Source organism: Hylobates moloch, unplaced genomic scaffold (genome assembly GCF_009828535.3).
Source record: "Hylobates moloch isolate HMO894 unplaced genomic scaffold, HMol_V3 SCAFFOLD_14, whole genome shotgun sequence".
NCBI classification, from domain to species: Eukaryota; Metazoa; Chordata; class Mammalia; order Primates; family Hylobatidae; genus Hylobates; species Hylobates moloch.
Window position 1 is genome coordinate 48,333,325 of NW_026652289.1, and position 25,426 is coordinate 48,358,750.

Consider the following 25,426-nt stretch of genomic DNA (forward strand, 5'->3'; position numbering starts at 1 on the left):
AATGATCAACAAGCAAACTGCAAGAAGTGCAAGGTTCTTGTAGATGAGCTCATGGCAAAACTGAGCCGTCTAGTGAAGTGACAGCACTGGCTTGACCACAGCAGATTCTAGCCAAAACCCCAAAATAACCTCAGGCCTCTGGCATGCTGTGGCCAAGGCTTACTGAAAGTCTAGCAGCAAAGTGAGGACAAGCATCATTTATTTCACCACTAAGAAAGCACACAAGGGAGCCAACACCCGAACTTCCTCCTGACCCAGATGGTCCTGGTGGGAGGTCACCTGCTCTGGGTCAAGCTCCCAGGGTCAGACCTTGGCTCTGCTGTGCAGACACAATGCCAGTTAACCTGGCATTTTCCATGGATTGTTAGGTGATGAACCAGGCAGATCGGATGATGGTTACTAGAAAGGAAGATTTGTTGTAGAAAAGACTTTTGGCTCAAAGCTGAACGTCAGTCCATGAAATTCAAGGTCCTGGGTGATAACAATGGGGTAGAGGCAATTCACATCTTCAGGTTTTCAAAGTGTTCTTTGGACTCTGAATTCACCCCACAAAATGGAAAATGCAGCCCATCATGAGTGATTTCTGACAGAATGAACACCTGAAGCATTAAACAAGTGACCTGATTGTCTTTAGAACTCTTCCTTTTCTTTTAGTCATATCCCAAATATTTTAAATGAAACCTATTCAGTATAAAGCCTGGTGAGGCTAATTGAGAAGGCCACTGTGTAACAGAAAGGGCTTCTGGAATGTATGAGAATACACTGTGGGATTTACATTTAACAGGGAGTCGGCAGGGAGGAGAAAGAACAATGAGTGTACAACTAACCCTCTCAGGTATAAACAGACATGTTGCAAGTGGTTTGTCAAATAACCCTTGTTCACTCCACAAAGTCTACCTCTGCTGCCCACCTTTAAAGATTTTGCAAGGTTGCCTTTAGATATTTTTAGCAACTTTGCTGCTCAAGAATCTTCATACTTCCTAACCAAGTTATTGTTGGTAATTAGGGAACTTGAACTCATGAGCAAGCAAGGGCAGCGTTCCCCATGAACACTTACAACGCATCATCCAATCATTGAGGGAGTTGCTGCTTCAATGCACTAATTCCATGACCTTATAATAGGGTAAGAGTGCCACGACCTCATTTCAACTAACTCATCTAAGCTAGATGATTGTCTCTACCATCTTAAAAGATTTCTGGGAAAGCAGATTCTATAAACTTGTTTGGAAATCCTGGTAAGAAATTCTTTCACATACCCATCCCTCAAAGTGAGTGATTTCTTTGTCTAGGCAAAAAATTCCCTTTTGCCCATCTCCCTCCCTCCTTCTATCCTCCCCTTCCTTCCTTCCTTTTGTCCATCCATCCAACCAGTCTTCATGAAATACATACTATCTGTCAGGTCTGAGCTATGCACTAGAATGTGATGATGAATGAAGCATGCCTCTTGCTCTTGAGGGATCTAAACGGTAAGCACAAAATAGTGTTATATGTGCTAAGAATGTAGTTACAATCAAGAAACAGAGTATTAACAGCCACAGAACAAGGTGGCACAGCTAGGTATCCTGTAGGCATGCTATTATCATCATGTATGGAGATGGTGTTGTTTTCCAGAACCTCTATCTTGACAGAAACATGACCAACTAAATATAAAAACAAACAAAAATATACAACTGCTAAATTCAGTGCAGACCACTCAATCCAATTGTCTGGAATGCCTCTTTAGAAAATTTAGATTGATTGCTCAAAAATGACATTTTCTTTTCTTATTAAAGTCATGTAAAACTTTGGAAAATACAGAAATGAATAGAAAAGAAAAAGTAGCCAACAATCTACTATACAGAGATAACAGTGATTAAATTCTCTGTATAATTTTTCAATGCATAGATACACTTGATTCATTTATAATTTAAAAATAAAATTGGGATCATGAGGTGATCCAGGTTCACACCATTCTCCTACCTCAGCCTCCCGAGTAGCTGGGACTACAGGCGCCCGCCACCACTCCCAGCTAAGTTTTGTATTTTTAGTAGAGACAGGGTTTCACCATATTAACCAGGATGGTCTCAATTTGCTCACCTCATGATTCGCCCGCCTCGGCCTCCCAAAGTGCTAGGATTACAGGTGTGAGCCACTGTGCCCAGCCAGCACTTTGTTCTTAAATATCCTCTAAAAGCATGCCTGTTTAATTATTGTCCAGTATTTTATCATGTAGATGTCCCATGCTATTTTTAACCAATTCTTTGTCATTGAAATGTAGATTAATTTGAGGTTTTCACAATTATTGTTAATGCTTGAACACACATGCACACCTCTCTGATTAATTCCTTGAAATAAGTTCCTAAAAGCATAATTTCTGTATTTCAAGAGGTGCACATTTTAAGACATTTAATACATTATGCCAGGTTATTCTACAAAAGGTTTGTACTAACCTATTTTTTCACCAGCAGTACATAAAAGTGTCCATTTTTTTAACTTTACCAACATTGTGTATTTTGTCTTTTCTATTTTTTGCCTTTTGATAGGTGAGAGATGGTAACAAATTGTTTTAATTTGCAGTTCTGATTAATAGTGAGGCTAACTTTTTCCATACGTTTAGTGTCTCTATATACACATTTTTTAGCACCCTATTCATTGCCTTTGCTCATTTCTCTCTATTAAGTTAAACTCTGCCTTCTGGTAACTTTCCCTTTTTCATCCAAATTGTGCCTTCTGGAACTATCCTAAGTGAGATTAATTCCTCCTTCATATGACACCCCCTCAAATACTTGAAGACAGAAATCACGTCTCACTTTCTCCAAGATAAACACCCCTGGCTCCTTCAATCATTTCTCATGCGGCAAAGTTTCAAGGGCCATCGTTGAAGACTTAATGCATAATAGTCCCACTGCTCTGCTACCCTGTACACTCACAGTCACAGTCACAGGCCTTCATGCAACTTCAGAAAAGATTATCCTGAATCCTCTTTGCAGACTCTCTGGATGCAGTCACCTGTCTGCACCTTGGGCCTCAGCCTCCTTTCTCACCGCCACCCATAAGGACACTAAAAGTGAGTCTTTCCATGATCAAGGCATTTATCATGTGATATCAGGGGGCTGGAGCTCAAATAAAGTGGTAAGAAGAAGATCATTTTGAGACTAGAAGCAGGAAGAGAAATTTGCCTGGTATAATTAGAATGATTAACTAACTCAAGTGAAGAAAGCATCAAGAAGAATGAGATGGTCACCTTGGAATGGGGCAGAATTTGTCAGTACCAATCCTGCAGTATTATGGGCTTCCTCCAGGAACCCTGTCCTAACCCCAGGCAGGTTAGGGACCCTTCCTCTTCCCCCCGCAAGGCTGACTGCCATGACCACACTCCACATAGTCACCTGTGCATGCACTGATCTCCCCACCAATCTGTGCAATCCCTGAAGGATGGGTCTGTGTTTGTACCCCTGAAAGCCTGGCTCAACAACTGCCACCCCTGGGGCCACCACACACGCTCGGTGAACTGGGCCACTCTCGGAAATCTCCCTTCCAGTGGTCCAAATCCCTTTACTCTTAATTTCCTCTCAGCAAACAAACTTCTAATACAAATGTGGTTTCTCAAGTACTCAAAACTGATGGGTTCATGAGACATTGGACATGAGCATCCATGCCAGGGACAAGGAGCCCCATGACATTACTGAATTCCATCTGGTTAAAACATGCCCTTATGAGAACTCTTTCACACTCCCTGGCTCTGAGAAATTCTAGAACATTGTCAAGACTTTCTGGATCTACAAAGCTGAGGTCCAGGCTCTGAACACTGGGAAGGCATTGCTTCTTAGGATTGCCACCCTTGAGTCCAGCTGGAGGCCTTTGGCAAACAATATCCTGACATTTCTGTGCATTATGGTCTAAGTAGAAAAAAAAATTTTAATGTGTATATATATACACACATATATATGTAAATTTCAAACAGATATATATATATATATATATGTATATACAGTCATGCAGTCATTATGCAGTTGTTTTGGTTAACAACAGACTGCATATATGACAGTGGTCCCACAAGATTACAATACCATATTTTTATTACACCTTTTCTATGTTTAGATATACAAATACCATTGTGTTACAACTGCTAAAATACTCAGTACAATAACATGCTGTACAGATCTGTAGCCTAGGAGCAACAGGCTATCCCACATAGCCTAGGTGTGTAGTAGGCTATGCCATCTACATCTGTTTAAGTGCACGCTATGATGTTCACACAATGATTAAATTGCCTAATGACACATTTCTCAGGATGTATTCTCATTATTAAGTGATGCAAGACTGTATATGTATACGTATGTATGTATATGCTGATTAAGGGTACAAACTTAGGAATCAAGCTAGCTAGGTCCACATTTTGGCTCCATTATGTATGCACTAGCTGTATGAGTTTAGGCAGGTTATAGCTCTGTGCCTCAGTTTGCTTGTTTATCACATAAAAATGATAGCATCCTTTCCATGTGGCTGTTGTGATGATTAAATGAGTTAATGTAGCTAAAACATTTATAATTACATCTGACCCATAGTAAGCATTCAGTAAGTATTTATTATTATTATTATTTACATTTAAGAACTGCATTAAGGTGCTTACTATATTTGTGAATATAGAAAAGTCATTCTTTTTACGTTTTAAACAGTATCTAAAAATTACTTTGCTTTCAAATCATCCATATTGTTCATGGAAGGCCTCACATACAAGGTCAGAGGTACAATCTACTAGAAGACAGCAAGGCTTCACTGTCTATTGACAGAGCATGGTAATGAGCAAAGGAATGTACGTGACAGGTCTATGAGTTGGTCGGAGATAGGACTTGGATCATTCTCCTAATACTAGAGATTCAATTTGTCACTACCAGAATCCATTATTAACATAACCCATTACCCAACGAAGGCAATGATATATATTAAGTTTAAGCTAGTTTTTCTTAGAATTCATGATTTTTTCATTTGCTTGCCAATTACCAACATTCTATGAAACATTTTATTTACTCCAAGCATGAAGACAGCATTGACATTTCTTCAAATGTATTATTTTGCCGTATGCTTTGTGTTCTTGTGTATTAAAGTATTTATTTATATGGACTGCAATGACGTGTAGAATTTAATAAAAATTTACATTTTGCAGCTTGATTTGTAACAATTATTATTGCTATAGCTGCTTTCTCCTTATGTACCTTTTATAAATTGATGCAAATTTATTCAATATCATGATTTGTGTAGTCATAAAATACACTATTGGTATTTGCTTTTATATTACAAAAATATATAGTTGGTACATTTTTACCAGTAAATTTGTTGGATTTTTTGGCCAGGATATTTTGGGTACCACAATTTTTTATAGTCTGATTTTTAATTTTTTATGGTTTAACTCTTCTCCTGTTTAGAAAAAAAAACAGTGTAACTTGCTGCCAGCACTCATTTAATTTTACATAAACATGCTCTTGGAGTCTGAAGCAAATATGACTGATTTTCAATGTGAAAATAAAATATAAAATCTGTTCTTTATTTCTAAACAGAAGCAACGTCAGAATCATCTGAATCATCAGAATTGTCTATCTCAGTAAAATCAGATTCATTAAATGAATTTTTGGCCAACAACTGTTCAAGAACAATGTTAACATCGTGTCTAGGAATGCTACATTTTCTAGGATTTGTATTTTCAGCCATTGAGAATTACTATATTTTGTGAATGGAAATATCACTACTAAACACAAACTGCTATAAATAGAATGTCTTTTGTTTCCAAAGTCAATACACTAGAGCAATGTGACAATAATAAAAGCAAGATACTTTGTGGCAAAGTTATCTTGGGGTAAACTCTGCAGCCACAAGTGCTACCGGCGAGTATTCTCAGGGCAAATGGGAAAAGGCTTAAACATAGACAAAAATAGAAAATGTAACAAACACCCATGTATCCAAACACAGATTTTTTTCCCTAGCTTTATTGAAATATGATCAGTATATGGAAAACTGTACATAATTAACATATCCAATTTGGTAAGTTTGGACATATGTATACACTCACGTTATCATCTCCACAATCAAGGTAGTAGACATATCCATGACCTCCAAAAGTTTACTTTTGTATGTTTGTTGGTATTTTTTATTTTTATTGATTTATTTATTTTTTTGTGGTAAGAACACAACATGAGATCTACACTCTTAAATGTCTAGGTGCACAGTATCTTATTGTTAACCATAAGCACTATATTGTACAGCAAATCTCTGTAATTTACTCATCTTGCTTAACTACCTTCTTCAATACACAGATTTAAAACATGTTAACATTCTGCCACATTTACTTCATGTTATCTTTATATTAGAGAAATAAAAAATACCCAGTGTAATTGGAGGGCTTCCTGATACCATTCTGCTTCCTTTCTCCCCAGAGGTAAACAGAGGTTTATGACTTTAATAACCGTGTGTACACTGATGACTCTTGAATCTACATCTTCAGCATGAACTATCTAGTGTACTGTATATTTGATTACTCATCTTGTTTATTGCCCATTTTTATCTTCAGAATACAGAATTGTGTCTATTTTGCGCATGTGAAAGGAAAATAAATCTCAGGAACCCCAACTCACTAATCCAAAGGGAAAAGTCAAACTGGGAACTGGGTCATGCAAACCTGCCTCCCATTTGGTTCCTAAATAAGACAGGTACAAAGATTAAAAAAAAAAAAAAAAGCAGCCAGGCACGGTGGCTCACACCTGTAATCCCAGCACTTTGGGAGGCCTAAGCAGGTGGATCATGAGGTCAGGAGATCGAGACCATCCTGGCTAACACGGTGAAACCCCATCTCTAGCAAAAAAAAAAAAAAAAAATACAAAAAATTAGCTGGGCTTGGTGGCAGGTGCCTGTAGTCCCAGTTACTCGGAGGCTGAGGCAGGAGAATGGCGTGAACCCAGGAGGCAGAGCTTGCAGTGACCAGAGATCGCGCCACTGCACTCCAGCCTGGACAACAGAGCAAGACTCCATCTCGAAAAAAAAAAAGCTACATACCGCCCCACAATTTGTTCATAAGGAAATTCCTTATGGGCCCCAAATCTTTACCATAAAACAGTTCTGGTGAATTTCACCCTGGCAATGAAAATTCATAGCTTATCTTCACAGGTGTGAGACAAAGGACAGAACTCAAAGACATCCTTCCACTCACCTGAGAAAAATGCATATCTGATTACTTCCTCTGCTCTACTGTTTATGTTATCTGGCTTATCATTGAGCCAGATGAAGGCAAAAGTGGCTATTTACCGCCACCCCCCCACCAAATTGTATATTCAGTGAAAGGCTGATCAAAGACTCAAAAGGATGCAACTGTTTGTCTCTTATCTACCTGCACCTTTTAAAAAATGTATTCCTCTTCCCCCCATATCCACCCTTTTCCCTTTAAATATTGAAGCCCTCAAAATCATCTTTGGAGAAAGGCATATACCTATCTCCCAGGCACATTTCCTCAACTTTGGCAAATAAATCTCCTAAAATGATTGAGACTTGCTTTGGTCATTTTCACTGATTTACATGCACTACAATATCTACAGTGCCTGGAACAATGTCTCGCACATACATTGTAGGTGGTCAGCAAATACGTGTTGAATGAATGAATGAAATGATATTTTTAACTTTACTATATGAATGTATTATTAATGTGTTTTAAAATATACACAAATGGGCCCCCACACTTTCATGGGTTTTACCTCCAGGAACCCACCAGGTTCTCACAGTGAAAAACCAAGAAAAATCACCCCCCTATCTCTGGTAGTGGGAGATAAAAAGTAACCATTTTGAAATATGTCCAGAGCATTCTCCATAACAAAGACCTACTCTCCAAGAGAAAAGACTTTACCAGAACCTTATCTCACCTACAGAAAAGAGGAGTTACTCAATTCCAGCCCAACTCTATCCTTCCCATATGGCGTAAGGGGAGGGAGAGATAAGAAACACTTGTGAAGGTCACAGCCCTAGGACACAGACCCATGAGGTTTAATCATACGATTACAGAACAATTTCTCTCCCCGCACTCCTCATCCCACATCAACAGGGCTCAAATAGCTGCAAGGCATACTCTATTTAAGACTATTTAAGAAAAAGCTCTTTGAGCCAGGAGCCATGGTTCCCGCTTGTAATCCCAGCATTTTGGGAGGCCAAGGCAGGAGGATCACCAGGTCAGGAGATCGAGACCACCATGGCCAACATGGGGAAACCCCATCTCTACTAAAAATACAAAAATTAGCTGGCCGTGGTGGCGCACACCTGTAGTCCCAGCTACTTGGGAGGCTGAGACAGAAGAATTACTTGAACCTGGGAGGCAGAGGTTGCAGTGAGCTGAGATTGCGCCACTGCACTCCAGCCTGGTGACACAGCGAGACTCCATCTCAAAAAAAAAAAAAAAAGAATAGAAAAAGAAAAAGCTCTTTGAAAAACCAAAGGTAGTAGGAGAGAAAAACAAGAACATGAGAGGAATTTATAGCCTCTGGAACCTATAGCTGCAATATTTAAAACATTAAACACAGCCCAACTCCTAGGAACATTAATATAAAACCCTACACCAAAGCCTAGTTACTTCAGTTCCTATTATCTGATACATCATGTCTGGATTTCAACAAAGAATTACAAGGCATACTAACAAGCTAGAAATAAAAACATAGTTTGAAGAGACAAAGTGAGCACTGGAACCAGACTCAGGTGTGAAACACATTTTGAAATCACCAGATATTTAAAATAATTGTGGTTAACAACTTATAAACTCTCATGGAAAACACAGACAATATGCAAGAACAGACGGATAATGTAAAGCAGAGAGATGGAAACTCTAAGAAAGAATAAAAAAGAAATGCTCAAATTAAAAAAAACTGTGACAGAAATGAAGAAGGCCTTTGGTAGACTCATCAGTAAACTGAAAACAGTCAAGCAGAGTTTTGATAGACTCATCAGTAGGCTGAACACAGCCAAGGAAAGTATCAGTGAACTTGAAGATATATCAATTTGAAACTTCCCAAACTGAAATGCAAAGAGAAAAAAGGAATGAAAAAAAAAAGAACAGAACACTCAAAAATTGTGGTACAATTTCAAATGATACAATATTTGTGTGATTGGAATACAAAAGGAGAAGAAAGAGAAAATGGAGCAGAAGAAATATTTTTTTAAATGATGTCTGAAAACTGTCCAAAGTTAATGAGAGACATCAAACCACAGATCCAGGAGCCTCAGAGAATACCAAGCAGTATTACAAACAAACAAACAAACCAGTCTATATTTAGGCACATTATATGCAAACTGAAGGAAACCAAACATAAAGAGACGCTCTTAAAAGAAGCTAGAAAAAATAATCCCACACTACCTATAGAAGAACAAGGATAAGAATTATGTGGACTTCTCTTCAGAAACCATGATAACAAGAGGAGAATGAAGTGAAATATTAAAAAGCACTGAAAAAAAGTAGCTGCCAACCTATATTTCTATATCTCATAATTTCAATCCTTCAAATGCGAAGGAGAAATAAACATTTTCTACAAAAAATCAAAAACAGAATTCATCACCAGTAATGCTGCCCTGTAAGAAATATTAAAATAAGTTCCTTGGAAGAAGAGCATCAGAGAAGGAATAAATAAAGATACAATAAAACATTTTATTTTTATTGTAAATTGATCTAATAGATATCTGTTTGTTCAAAGTAATAACAGTAACAATGTATTGGGTGATGATAGCATTCAAATAAGTGACATGAATGAGAGCAATAGTATAAGAAATGAAAAGACAGAAGAAGGAAGATTTTATTATAAGGTGCCTGCACTATACATGAAACGGTATATTTTTTGAACATGGATAGATATACATATATATACATATTTGTAATTGTATATAATAATTGTAAATGTATGTTGCAAACTTAGGGCAAAGAATAAAAATATTTTTAAAGAAACTAAAAAAAGGCAAAAAAATAAGAGGCAAAGAAACAAAGAATGAGTGCAATGAATAGAAAACATGGTAGCTATCAATCAAACTATATCAACAATCATGTTAAATGTAACTGGTCTAAATGTATCAATTAAAAGATTATGAGAGTGGATTAAAAAACTAGATCTGACTATATGTTGTTTACAAGAAACCAACTTTAAATATAAAAACACAGTTAAGTTGTAAGTAAAAGGATGGAGAAAGATATACCATGGGCCGGGCGCAGTGGCTCATGCCTGTAATCCCAGCACTTTGGGAGGCCGAGGCGGGTGGATCACGAGGTCAGGAGATTGAGACCATGGTGAAACCCCGTCTCTACTAAAAAAAAAAAAAATACAAAAAATTAGCCGGGCGCGGTGGCGGGTGCCTGTAGTCCCAGCTACTCCGGAGGCTGAGGCAGGAGAATGGCGTGAATCCGGGAGGCGGAGCTTGCAGTGAGCCGAGATCACGCCACTGCACTCCAGCCTGGGCGACAGAGCGAGACTCCGTCTCAAAAAAAAAAAAAAAAAGATATACCATGCTAACAGTAATTAAAAGAAAGTTAGAGAAACTCTATTAATTTCATACAAAGCAGAATTCAGAGCAAGGAAAATTATCAGGGATAAAAATGAACACTTTTCTTCGAAAATATAACAATCCCTAACATATGTGCACCAAACGACAGAGCATCAAAATATGTGAGGCAAAAAAACACCTACAAGGAAAAATAGGAAAATCCACTCTTATAATTGGAGATTTCAACATTCCCCCTTCAGTAACTGCTACATTGAGCAGGCAAAAAAGTCAATACAAACATAGTTGCCCTCAACAGCACTATCAATCATCTTGATCAAATTGATGTTTAAAGAATACTTCATCTGGCTGGGTGCGGTGGCTCACGCCTGTCATCCTAGCACTTTGGGAGGCCGAGGCAGGTGAATCACCTGAGGTCAGGAGTTCCAAGACCAGCCTGGCCAACATGGTGAAACCCCATCTCTACTAAAAATACAAAAAATTAGCCGGGCATGGTGGCACACGCCTGTAATCCCAGCTACTCAGGAGGCTGAGGCAGGAGCATCGCTTGAACCCAGGAGCTGGAGGTTGCAGTGAGCCCTGATCATGCCTTTGCACTCCAGGCTGGGTAATGAGCGAAACTCCGTCTCAAAAAAAAAAAAAAAGAATACTTCATCCAACAACAGCAGTATACATATTGTTCTCAAGCTGACATGAAATAGTCACTGAGATATACATACTACATTCTGGGCCATAAAGTGAACAAAAAATTGTTTAACATTGTATATATTTTTTTGGTTTAGGAACAAATTTATTGATATATAATTCACATCAGTGGTTTTTAATATAGTTACACGGCAGTGCAACTATTACCACTATGTAATTTTAGAACACCTCTGTCACCCCTAAAAGAAACACTGTATCCTCATTCTTCCAGGCACTACCAAGAAACCACAAATCTATTTTCTGTCTCCATGAATTTGCCTATTCTGGACATTTTACATAAATGAAATCATATAATATGTGGCCTTTTGTGTCTGACTCTGTTCACTTAGAATGACATTTTTAAGATTTGTCCATAATATAGCATGTATCAATACTTCATTGTTTTTTATTCCCGAATAATATTCCATTACAAGAATATATTACATTTTATTTATCTACTCATCACTTGGTGTACATTTGAGATGTTTCCATTTTTTGGCCATTATGAATGATGTTGCTATGAACATTTTCAATTCTCTTGGTTGTATATTTAGGAGTGAAAATTGCTGAATTATATAGTAACTCTGTTTTTAATATTTTCAGGAACTGCCAGACTGTTTTCCCAAGTGGCTATACTATTTTACATTCCCACCAGCAATGTATGAGGATTCCAGTTGCTCCACATCCTCACCAACATTTGTTGTTACCTGTCTTTTAACCACCTTAGTGAGAATACGATGTATCTCAGTGTGGCTTTTATTTGCATTTCTGTACTGATTTAGATACATTCATCATTTCAAATTGCCACTCTGACTTTATAGAATGCTCTGGGTGACAGAACCTAGAAACAAGTTGCTAAGACTCCAATCACCTTTGTACAATTACCTCTTTTTTTTGTTTTTTGAGATGGAGTCTTGCTGTGTTGCCCAGGCTGGAGTACAGTGGCGAAATCTTGGCTCACTGCAACCTCCACCTCCTTGGGTTCAAGCGATTCTCCCGCCTCAGCCTCCCAAGTAGCTGGGACTGCAGGCACCCACCACCACGCCCAGCTAATTTTTTGTATTTTTAGTAGACACAGGGTTTCACCATGTTAGCCAGGGTGTTCTCAATCTCCTGATCTCGTGATCCACCCGCCTTGGCCCCCCAGAGTGCTGGGATTACAGGCGTGAGCCACTGCGTCTGGCTGTACAATTAGCTCTTTATAGAAACCTTTGTTTCAAGTAGCAGGATGTTTTCCAATTACAAAGATCATTGTGTTCTAACTACAAAGAAAAATAAAAATATTTTCCTACCTATTCCTATAAGAATACTTTTCTAACAGGACACCATCGTCAGGTATGAGCAGCACCCAGTTCCTGTGGAATTTATATGCAGGTCTCCTTACCTGCTGGTGGCCAGGCCTTGATGTATCCTGTGCAGTGGACCACAGCATATTGGGCTTCTCCTTCTTTCACAGGGCCAAGGCCATTCCTAAAAAAGAACATTTGTGAAATTGTTTTCATTATATGAGGGTGAGGCAAGGATGTTGATGACTCCTCTGGCAAATAAGCTACTGGGTTCCCTTGTCTGCCTTTGTGGTTTTGAATCTTGACTCCTCACCATCCTGTGTTCCTTCCTCCCACATGGTCTGAAAATCAAAAATAAATTCCACCCAACATCCTGTTCTCTCTCATCTCTGCCACTGCCACCCTGATGTCTGGTTCTCTTGGTCCTCATCACACTAAGCCCCTTCTTTAATCTAGGCTGCTTAGCTTAGGGTGTTTAGACTATCTACCAGAACAGTCCCAAAATGTACATCAGAAGAGATACTGACCTGAACCTTTTCCTCATGGTGGTTATTCTGTTTAGAGGAAGGTGGTCCAAAGGAGCATTTCCACACCTAAGATGTGACAAATGTATTAGAATGAGCAAAGACCCAGGCAAGCTTATTCAATATATGCTGCTGCAGTCAAATAGATGAGCCTTAATTGATGCTTACACATTTATTCAGGTGAGGCCTATAGCCAATGTTCTTCAAAAGTGCAGAAGCAGACCTGCATGCCTTTGAATTTTTTTTTTTTTTTTTTTTTTTTTGCGACTGAAGAAAGGAGAGTGTGACCCACATTACAACACACACCGAAATTGTTTCAGGGCCCAGTCCAGGAGCTGGAGACCTACAGAAAGACTCTAGGAGAGACCTGCCCATGCTCAGTCCTGAAGATCATTTCAGTGGAACTCCATGGCTTTTAGGAAAGAAGGGAAGAGGGTGATGACAGCAATAATGTCCCTTCAGGCCTGAGCAGAGACATCAACTTAAAACAGATGTTGCCAGTTAATGAACAGTAGCATCTTCTCAGGCTTTAGCATCACAGCTGTGGAAACTCTCTCCTCCCATACACTGTTCTGGCACTAGGGACAACCAGACAGCTGGAAGTCTGCTGATGGCAGAGGAGAGCATGGGGATAAGAGATAAACAGGTAGAGAATCCGGTCTTTCTGTGAGTCCCCATCTGGGAGGCAGGGGATGGTGGCATCACACTGCACACTCTGGGACAACCTTTTCTGCCTCCCTTTTCAATGATCCTCTCAGCACCTCAGGTGCTGAACACCCAAAGCCTGCACCATGGCCAGGCTCTGACTGCTGCTTGCTATATCCATTTTTTATGTGCGTTTCCATTTCCCAACTACATCACAAATGATATCCTGAATATCTTAATTTTCAATACAGCAGGGATAAGAGTCTAATTATACTCTGAGACCTTAGACAGCTGCCAGCACTAGTGTGGTCTTCACAGGAGGCTCACCCCATGTCATTGCTGCCCAGCAATGTTTGGCCCTCTGCCCTTTTCTGGCTGACTATGCCCAGTGCTTTGCTGAAAGTAGCTGTTTTATTTGGAGGAAAATATTATGTTCTCAGTAGATGGCAGCACTGCCCACCTCTCAGGTAAACACAGGCAGTACGGACCTGGCACTTCAAAGAGCAACCAATATCACGCTCCCTGGAAGGACACTAGGGCAGGGAAGGGACTGCATGAATTTCATTGACAGGGCAGTGATAATGGCTTTATAGGCTAATGGAAATGACATACTATGGCACTTTCAATCAATTTATTCATAAGGGAATTGCTTAGATGGTACGATTAAGATTTGTATTGCTGGTGCTCTACTGAATGTCTACTAAGCTAGGATAGGCATTTATTCATCCAAGCACTGCAGGACAAACGTGCCGTGACTAACTACACTAACTGATGGCATTTCATCTCTGGGTGGACAGCAATGCAAGGGGATCCCACTGCCCAACTTGCCCCTGCTGCTGAAGGAGGGGCAGGCAGTCTGTGGGGACCCAGTCCTAAGTTAAATGGAGACATGTGTGCGTTCTGTCATTCCAGCACCATCCTGTGACCTGAGGCAGGTGGTGAAGAGGATTTCATCTGTGCCTTCAAGAAGAATTCCAGAGGCTCAGCCTCGAGAGGAGGAGACTCAGAGAAAACAACAGCAAGGCTCAAATCCCTGAAGGGCCATTTCTCGTAAAACGGAACAAATGGTCTCTGCCAGCTCTGAGGGCCCAAGGAGTGGGTGAGAGAGGCAGGTCTCCCCGCAACACAGGCAACCTTGGTGATCTGAGGGAGACCAACTAGCCTGTACATAAACAGGTTTTGCTTAAAAAGTGTAGTTGCTTTAAAAGATTACTTTAAATTAGGGAAAATAGATACTTATTTTAAAGCACCTGTTGTTTGGAACTTCATAGTATGCAACGGATGCCCCAGTGCAAGTCACAGTTCCTGTGGCATGCAATTAGGTGAGGATGACATTAGTAAGTGGCTCAGTTGTGCTGCTACGTGCCATATATCCTACGTGCCATGTTTCCTGCTGGTTCTCTCTCTGAGGTCCAGTGATGGACATTCAGGGTTCACATTCAGGGCTCATCAGTAGCCTTTGGCCTTTGATAACTCCTTTTTTCCAGAAACTTCCTTCGCCCTCTCTTGTTGCCTTTGCCCTCTCTTCTTCCGCTCCCACCTGCCTCACTGCTCCTTCTCAGTCTCCTTTGCTGGTTCTTCCCCATTCCCCTGAGGCAGGAAAGCCCCAGGACTCAGTCCTCTGTCTTCTCCTCTGTCTATATCCACCTCCCATGCGATTTCACACGCATCTCAGTTTTGAGGCCTTAGATACCATTTTATTGATGTCAATCCTCAGGTCCATATCTTCAGCCCCAACCTCTTCCTTGGATTCCAGAACTACATGTCCAACTGTCTGCTCATCTTCCCCGTCTAGTTGCCTATGGGCATCTTTTTTTTTAACTTTTATTTTAAGTTCAAGTGCAGGTTTGTTATATAGATAAACTCGCGTCATGGGCTTTGTTGTACAGATTATTTCATCATCCAGGTATTAAGCCTAGTACCCATTAGTTATTTTTCCTGATGCTCTTCCTCCTCCCACCCTCCACCCTCTGAAAGTCCCCAGTGTGTGTTGTTCCCCTCCATGTGTCCCTGAGTTCTCATCATTTAGCTCTCACTTGTAAGTGAGAATATGTGGTATTTGGTTTTTTGTTCCTCTGTTAATTCGCTGAGAATAATGACTTCCAGCTGCATCCACATCCATGCAAAGGATATGATCTTTTTCTTTTTTATGACTGTATAGTATTCCATGTTGTATACATACCACATTTTCTTTATCCAGTCTATCACTGATGGCCATTTAGGTTGATTCCACGTCTTTGCTATTGTGAATAGTGCTGCAATAAACATATGCATGCATGTGTCTTTATAATAGAATGATTTATAGTTCTTTGGGTATATACCCAGTAATGGGATTGCTGGGTCAAATGGTATTTCTCTTTTTAGGTCTTTGAGGAATCATCACACTGTCTTCTACAATGGCTGAACTAATTTACATTCCCACCAATACTGTATAAGTGTTCCTTTTTCTCCACAACCTCACCAGCATCTGTTATTTTTTGACTTTTTTATTTTTATTTATTATTATTTATTTATTTTTGAGATGAAGTCTTGCTCTGTTGCCAGGCTGGAGTGCATGGCGTGATCTCGGCTCACTGCAACTTCTGCCTCCTGGGTTCAAGCAATTCTCCTGCCTCAGCCTCCCGAGTAGCTGGGACTACAGGCACACATCACCACACCCAGCTAATTTTTCTATTTTTAGTAGAGACAGGGTTTCACCATGTTGGCCAGGATAGTCTCGATCTCTTGACCTCATGATCTGCCCACCTTGGCCTCCCAAAATGCTGGGATTACAGGCATGAGCCACCACACCCGGCCCTTTTTGACTTTTTAATTAGAGCCATTCTGACTGGTGTGAGATGGTGTCTCACTGTGGTTTTGATTTGCATTTCTGTAATAATCAGTGATATTGAGCTTTTTTTTTTCATATGATTGTTGGCCACATGTATGTCTTTTTCTGAAAAGTGTCTGCTCATGTCCTTTGCCCACTTTTTTATGGAGTTGCTTGTTTTTTTCTTGTAAATTTGTTTAAGTTTCTTATAGACAGGCATCTTAATCTTAAAATGCTGGAATTCCCCTCAACCCCAAACCAGCTCCCCCCAACAACCTTTTCCATCTTAGAGAATGACAACTCAATTTTTCCAATTGAGGGGGCAAAAACTTCAGCTGAACCTTTGACTTCTCTCTTTTTCTCACACCCTACCTGAAGGCTGGCTCTGTCTGTGAAATACACTCAAAATCTGAGCACTTTCTACCACAATCACATTTCTCACCTGAATCATTACAATAACCTCCTTACTTCTACCCTTCTTCTTTGTCCACAGGTTTATTCTCCACAGAAAACCAGGGCAGTTTTTTAAAATGTTATTCAGAACATGTAACTCTCACAATCAACTTCAGCGACCTCTCGTCTCACGCAGAGTAAAAGCTGAAGCGATGTAAAGTCAACATGACCTAACATCCACTACCTCTCAACCACATCTCTGCCCATTCCTCCCGCACTGTACCCCATTCACTCTGCTTCTGAGACAAGGACTTTCTCACTGTTCCTTGAACATGCCAAGAACATCCCTGCCTCTGGGCCTTTGCACTTGCTATTCCCTCTACTTGCCCTTCTCTTTGCCCAGATATTCCCTTGTTTCATTCACTCACTTTCTTTAGGTCTCTGCTCAAAAGTCACCTTATCAGTGATGTCTTCTCCTCCCACCCTATATAACATGGAAATTAACAAAATCTACTATTTCCTACTCCTACTTGAGTTTGCTTTGTTTCCTCCATAGCACTCACCACCATCTGACATTCCATATATTTACTTGGTACTTTTGTCTACTGTGTATCACCCCTACTAAAATGAATTCTATGCAGGCAGGGGTTTTGTTTGCTTTATTATTATTTTATTATTATTATTTTAGTCTCTTTTTTTTGAGACAGAGATTCACTCTGTTACCCAGGCTGGAGTGCAGTGGTGCGATCTCAGCTCACTGCAACCTCCGTCTCCTGGGTTCAAGCTCCCGGGTTCAAGCGATCCTCTCACCTCAGCCTCCTGAGTAGCTGGGATTATAGGTGTGTGCCACCACATCCAGCAAATTTTTGTATTTTTAATAAAGACGGGGTTTCACCATGTTGGCCAGGCTGGTCTCAAACTCCTGACCTTAGGTGATCTGCCCACCTCAGCCTCCCACAGTGCTGGGATTAAAGGCATGAGCCACCACACCCGGCCTTGTTTGCTTTACTTAACATTGACTCCCAGGCACTTTGAAGAGCACATGGCACAGATGGGCCCTTAACATAAATTTGTTGAATAACTGAATAAATGAATGATGAGGGGCATCACCTCATGTCACTGCCTCATGAACTCCACAGCCCAAACAATCTCGATTCTCTGTCCTGCACCTCCCACCTTGCAGTTCATGCCAACCATCCTTCAGGGGGCACAAGGTTGAAGGTACAGAGGTGCTGAACTGGATTGGAGTATTCAAGATCCTAGCTCTCTCTTCTTCAAGGACATGGCAAAATTCCCTTGATTTCTCCAAAGTTCATTCATTCCTGCATTTCTTCAATTATGATGTATAAATCAAACATATGTAGAACACTCTGCTAGATGTCAGGGAGGCTCAGAGAAGTCTCAATCAAAGCCTTCATCCTCAGGGCACTATAATTTACTCATGGAACCCAGACATTTACACTTAACATATCAACCAACAATATCATAGGGACCAATTAAACATGTGAATTGTGACAGGAAATATATAAGTGTGAAATCGGGCCATCTTAATATAAAACATGTTCAGAACTACGGAATCTTGGAGAGGTTGGATTGGAGAAGGCTCTTAAAGATGGGTAGGAAGTAGAGTGATACAGTGGACAAGGGGGTGTGAATCTAGGAACGAGAAGAAAATGGTAGGAAATCAGACAAAGTGGGATGGTAGGAGGACGGACAGAATCCTTCCTAGACCAAGGATCCTGTATATCCGCATGCTGAGGTCAAGAAGACGAAGTCCCTGGAGTGAACCCAAGTTGGCCTGTGTGACTGCAGCAGAGCTGGTCAAGGCTCTTAACAGTGACAGAAAAAGGAGCAAACCAACCACCGTGATGGCCTGCTGCTCCCCCAAACAGACCTCATCCTGCAGATGAAAGACCGCCGCGAGCCCATGCACATCCTCATGGATGACTGCTGTCCTTCTTTCTTGACCGTCCCAGTCTTCAGGTCCAAGATCCGGCCTAAGAGAGAGAGAAGGACATTTACATCAGCCTCTGCCTCAGGTTGGGAGATGGAGGAGGCAGTTCGGGGAGCGCTTTCTCCAAGTGCTCTGCCAAATGAGGACGAGTGTGGCTGTGCAAATTGTTTGTGTCTTGGAATTCCCAACATTCTTTGGCAAGAAACTCACATAGTGATGAAATCCATACAATTCAAAATGCTTTGCTTTCTTCAGAGCCATCTACACTTGCTGTCTCTGCTTTGCTGGATTCCACTGCCTGCAGTCACTCCAACTTGGCTCTCCCCCTCACCACTCCATGGAAAAGGCATTTGCCAAGGTCACCAACTTCCTTACTGCTAAATCCAAAACACGTTTTTCCTTTGTTTGATCCAACTGCTTTGCTGGGCTTTACGCGACCGCGCACAGCTCCCTTCTCAAGCATCTGCCCTCCCCTGGCTTCGGACACAGCGCTCCCGATTCCTCTCTCCTCTCTGCTCCTTTCTCCCTGGAGCCTCCAGCCTCAGCCTTCTTCTCTTCTCACTGTACATGTCCCCTATGCAATTTTATCCACACCCAGGTTTGGACAGTCACCTCTGGATGCTAATGACCCTACTGTATCTACACCTCTAGCATCAACCCCCTTCGTTTCCTTAGCCCCAGGGCCACACCATCAGCAGCTGACCATGCACCTCAAAAGCAGCTTCACCCACTCCTCCCCAAATCCTCCCTAAACATCAGCAAGGGCACTGCCATCTGCATGGAAATCTAAGTCAGAAACCAGACGTTATCCCTGAGTCCCTCCTCTCCCTCACCGCCTGCACACACATCTCTGTTCCTCCCACTTTTCTGCATCCATCCCCCACCTTGCTCTTACCTCAGAGGAAGAAGCGCTGAACCTCAGTGTATTTCTTCTGCCACCCCCCATGGGGTTCTGGGCCATCAACTGACCTCCGCCCACGTGGCTATTTCTACCCTCGCCCCTCCCTACTGTTTACTTCCTCCAGTATTTAAACACCATCAAATCTCTTCCATCTTAGGGGAAAACAAACAAGCAAAAGACCTCTGGCCTTGAAGTTCTTATCCTCTCTCTGCATCTGCAGTTGGAGGGTTCTGTCCACACTCACTGCCCCTCTTGATGCCCAGCCCCTGTACCCACTGTAGTGGGCCTTCACCCACTACAGCTCCATGGCAGCTGCTCCAGCCCAGGTCACAAGGGCTCTCTATGTGGCCCATTTTGATACACACTCTTCAGCCCCTCTCCACCTTGTCGTTATACTTGGCCAGTCCCTTGGAACATTCTTGCCCTAGGACACCCCCTTCTCCAGCCTATCCTGGAGGCAGCCCCTCTTCCTCAGTCCGGCTCCTCCCCACCCCATGTTGGCATTCCCAGGGCTGGGCCTTAGCCCTTCTCTCTCTCACTCTCTCCCAGGGACCCTTGGTGACTTTCAACTCTACCACCTCTTACATACTGAGGACATCAAGATGTCCATCTCCAGCTGATAAAGCCTCCCTCCTTTGACTGAAACTCAGTCGGCCTCCTGTGAGTCCTCTGCCTGTCTAGGCCTGACCTTGAGCTTCCCTCTCTGTCCTTGCAGAACCCAATTTGAGCAAGAATCCTAACTTAGGTGAGAATCCCCCACCCTTGGTATCTGAAACCCTTGATATCTACCACCCTGCACTGTCCTCAGCAAGGATTCTGATGATTGAGTCTAACGGGAATCCCCCGACCCCTGATGTTTCCCTTCAGTCATTCTCCACTCACTGTCTCCTGCCGCCACCTTGCTTCTTGCTTTTAAACCCTCACTTCTCCTTGTTGGAATTGGGTCCACTCTCTCCTAGCATGCAAGATCACAGTGCAGTGGTGCCTGCACCTCTTGACATGGCACCCCTTGAATGGAATCTTCTTTATAGTTTTTAACAAATGTCGGGAATCATTTCTTCTTTAACACAGCCAGACCTCTCTTGGAAGCTCCTACATGTACAACTGTCTCTTGGGCATCTCACTGACATCTTACATTCCTCAGGTCCAAAAGCAAATTCTTCTTCCTGTCCAAAGCTGCCCTTTCTCCACAGTCCCCTATCTTTGTCACTGGCACCACCACTACCCAGTTGCCCAAACTAGAAATCTAGTAGGTAAGAGCATAGACTCTGGAGCTGGACTACCTAGCTTTAAGTCCTGCCTCCTTCACTCACTGTGTGACCCTGGGCAAGTTACCTAACACCTCTGTGCTTCAGCTACTTCACTGGTAAAAATGAAGATAATAATAGTACTTCCTTTAGATAGTTTTTGTGAGCATTAAATGAATTAATATTACAAAGTGACTACAATTATGCTTGGCTCTATAAATGCTTATTAAATCATGAATATGAAAAACTCCAACATTTGATCAGTCACCAATATTCTGTCAATTCTACTTCCTGTGTATCTTTGGCTTGTGCACTTCCTGCCTCTGCACTGCTACCACCTTAGATCTGTCCCCCTCACTGCATTTCTGGATGGATGGCTGTAATAGGGCAGTCATCACTTCCTCTGATCTTGTCCCCTTCATTCCAGGCCCTGCATTGCTATCAGAATTCTTCACTTAAAACACAAAAACGATTATGGCTGTATCATTTATGTGACCCGTCACTCAGACTTGCTAGTCCATGGTTTTCTCTATTGTAAAATGAAAGAGCAAGATCTTGCTTTCAGGATTATTGTGATACAACATACATAAAAGTGATTCGCACACAGGAGGCAAGCGACAAATGTGTTTCCTGGCAGACTTAGACCAAATGATCGCATCACACTCCTCGAGAGCCTTTCACGTTCTCCACTCTTAGTTGCCAGGAAAATGCAAGTCCCGCAGCCCAGTATAAAAGGCCTCTGAAGTCTGGCCCCTGCCCTCCTCTCATACTCCCTCCTCACCCTACGCCATCCCACTGCTCCACCCAGGCCTCTGCTGCTGCCCAGAAGGACTCACAGCTCCCCAGTGTGCCACTCCTCTCTCATCCCTGGCCCTTCCCAGCCACCTCCCCTCCCTGAGCAATCCCCTTCCCTTTGCCTAATTTGCTTTTTTTTTTTCTTTGAGACAGGGTCTCGCTCTGTAGCCCAGGCTGGAGTGCAGTGGTGGAATCTCAGCTCGCTGCAGCCTTGACCTCTGAGGCTCAAGCAGTCCTCTCACCTCAGCCTCCCGAGTAGCTGGGACTACAGATGTGTGCCTCCATGCCCAGCTTATTTTTTTATTTTTTGTAGAGACGAGGACTTGCTATATTGCCCAGTCAGGTCTTGAACTCCTGGGCTGAAGCATTCTTCTTGCCTCAGCCTCCCAACGTGCTGGGACTACAGGTGTGAGCCACTGTGCTTAGCTGACTTCTACTTTTTATCACAACTTACTCAAGGTGTCACCTCAGCCATCACTTCACAAATATTCATTTAGCCCGGACAATATGTGAGAGACACTAATGTAAGCACAAAGAATTAAACAGGCAAAGGCCATTATATCCTAGAGGATGAGAGAGCGGACAACAACAACAAAGAAGAGAACAGACTAAAGTCGATGAGAATAGACTCAAACAGAACAGATTGTTACACTGAGATAACAGCTAAGAACAATAAAGCCAGGAAGAGTGAGAAAGGGATTGGAGAGCTGCGGCTTTGCAGCAGATAGCGTTTCATAAGGGTTTCTATCATTTGAAATCAAAAGGGCCTTGAAGAAGACACCCTCCCCAAGCCTGGGTCCCACTACTCCAAATGGAGGAAGGTGTGGGGGAGTGAAAATACATGCAAGAGAGGGTGGTCACCTTCCTCGCTGCACTCTGCAGCATACTGTGCTCTCCTTGGGCTGGCTCTGTCACGCTGTGCTAGAACTATCCTGCATACATGGTCTAGGACTGTGCCTGGTCCGCTTCCTCCCCTCAACACTTGCAGCCTTCCCTTCTCACATGGACCAGGGCTCTGCAGACTGCATGGCACTCTACAAAGACCCAGCAATCATCATCATGCTGACTACTGGTACGTTCATCTTTAAGCAGGATGTGTAGACCAGAATTCTACTCAGTGGAATGGTCTGACTCAGTGTGCTGACAGCTCTAGCGCAGCCGGTGCAGGGGAGGCCCTGGGCGTCTGCTGATTCTGCGCTGTCTGCTGCCCCAGGTTTGACACCTGTCTGTCTCCTTCACAGACGGCATCTTTTTACGGCCATGTTAGTGTAAATTGTCACTTGCTTTATCATCTACCAAATGGCAAATGGTTTCAGCTGTGAAGCAGGCCAGCATGAGGGTCTGGCAGATTCCAAAGTGTGCTCTGAAAATAAATCCCAGCTGTGTAGCACATGAACAGTGGAACATGAGGAAATGAAAAAACACATTTCCATGATCTGTTGTCATGACCTTGAGAGACAACAGCTTCAACGTTTATTTCTCTGTGTGCTTCTCCAGTTTCCTTGGACACAATGAAGCCACTCTTCAGGCTCCTCTGGAATGAAAACATGCCTGACTTCATAGAGTAGGTGTGTTCCTGAAAGGTTGTATGTAAATTGGATTTTTGACAAATGTAATAGCAGTTGAGATGTACAAAATCAAGTGGCCATCGCCCCAGCACTGGGCTGTGAATCCCAGTGTCATGGAATGGCAGTCAGTCTCCATCCCACAGGAGACCTGGGTGCTGGGTTTGCTTACTATGGGCTCCCAGTAGAGAGGCAAACAGAGATGTTGCTGCCAATTACACTGTTCCTAATCTAATCTTCATTCCTGACCCGCAGAAGCCTGGGTTCTGCTTAGAGCCATGGGCCTGGATTCCTCGGGCTGACTCCCAGCAGATCCCTAGAGGCATAATCCATCCAGCCAAGGCTGGCTCCTTCTAGAATCCCTGCTCCCCAGCCTCATCCACTGGGTGTGAAGGACTCTGGTTCATTTGTAATCCTGTCTCTGGGCTGGTCCCATGATGCCTCCCATTCTGTTTTCCTTAGTCAATGCCTAAACAACCAGCCACTCTGGTCACCTCTCCTATGTGTACTCTTCACCCTTGATCCAATCCCCCTGCTCCTTTCCCTCCTAATCTCCAACCCCCGGGGTGCCCTCCAGAATACCTACTCGGAAGTAAGACAGCTCCTGTATACTCAGCTCCTTACAGACACTCCCTGAACTCAACTCAACTCCCTGCCTCAGTAGAGACCAGCCTGCCATCTGGAGCCTGCCCTCTGGAGAGAAGGTTCATGCTCCCATGTCCCACATGGCATGGGGTCAAAGGTAGTCTTGCTGTCTTCCTCAGTCCCCAAAGCCCTTCCAAACCTGACTCCTGCATGACACGCTCCTTCCAGACTCATGATATCCGCCTCGTCCACCTACTACCCCTCCTTTGTTTCTGTTGTCTTCCCACCTCTGGGTCTCTCCTCCTCCTTCATTTTAGACTTTCAGCACAGCACCCACAGCCTTTCTCTTTACCCCAAGACCTGCTATCATCCTACATGGTTTCAGCACCCATGTGGAAGGCCTACCTAACATCCCCCTCTCAGGACGTGTCCTCCTCAATTCTGAGCATGCTTTCCTCCTGTTCAGGGCAGCCAGCCATGCCCACTGCCACATCTGGGAACTTGTGGGCATCTATAACTGCTCCATCTGAAATGGTACAATCAAACAGCCCCCAGGACCACAATTAGTTTTCTCACTCTGGTCCTCTCACTTTCCCCATTCTTTGAATTCGGGGAGAATCTAGTGTTGGAATTCTTGACGTCCTGTCAGCATCCTCCTTTTGGTACAGAGCGATGAGCTTCTCTGTGGCTCAGGGACCCAGTTGTTAGAGCACTTGGGCTCAAGTTGCACAATGGCTGGCTTTGTAAGAGGCCCCAGAAATCTTCCAACACAACCAGAAGCTGTGGAAGCAGATATTGTTCTGAGTTTGATGTGCAAAGGAGAACCATTAGTGAGCTGATAAATTAGTAATTACGCTATTTCAAATGAAAAAGGCAGCAAGGATGTAAGACATGCCTCTTACGTATGCTGGTTGTGAGAGTTTGTGCAGGTCACTTCATTTCTTGGAGGCACAGTTTCTTCAACTGGAAAATGGAATCAGGCATTCCTACTTTGAAGGGTTATGTACAGATTTCAAGACCGACACACTAGAGCTCAATGAACCCCCTTAGAGAATCAGAGTACAAGTGACTGGCAGGCTCCCAGCACAGAGAACCTCAGGCAGGGAGGGTCTCCTGAGACTGGGAGCTAGCCCCTGCCTCCTGGCTGCTGGAGGGAGAGAGGGCATTCAGACCACTCTGGAATAATACACAGAGCAAGGCCTCACACTACAAGATTGAATAACTTGCTATTCTTGTTTTTCTCCTTAATTTTCATTCTAAAACTAACATGGTCATTTTAGAAAAATCACGCACACGAACACTCTAAGTAAAAAATCCCAGATAACCTTCTCCAGAGAAAAATACTGTTGGCATTTAGGGGTGTTTCTGGTCAATCTTTTTCTATGCATGCCTGCTCTTTATTTTAATTAGCTGAGGCCTCATGGTGTATATTTTTCTACTTCATGTCACTTAGCATAAACTCAAGAATTTCATCACAAACCTCATTTTAAAGGCTCTTTTAATACTAGTTTGAGTAGGTAATTTACTATTAGACATTTATGTTGTTT

The 25,426-nt window shown here is 42.5% G+C and overlaps 1 protein-coding gene across 7 annotated transcripts in view; it reads right to left on the reverse strand.

The window, feature by feature from the left end:
* ARNT2 (aryl hydrocarbon receptor nuclear translocator 2) overlaps positions 1–25,426 on the reverse strand; it is a 195,797-nt gene that overhangs the window by 76,989 nt on the left and 93,382 nt on the right. For all 7 annotated transcript variants that reach the window (XM_032176094.2, XM_032176093.2, XM_058427831.1 and 4 more), the window contains exons 6-8: positions 18,727–18,829; positions 12,989–13,054; positions 12,560–12,645 (exon numbers count right to left, since the gene is read on the reverse strand). In XM_032176094.2, the coding sequence (XP_032031985.1) occupies positions 12,560–12,645; positions 12,989–13,054; positions 18,727–18,829 (255 nt within the window). The remainder of the gene's footprint in view (positions 1–12,559; positions 12,646–12,988; positions 13,055–18,726; positions 18,830–25,426) is intronic.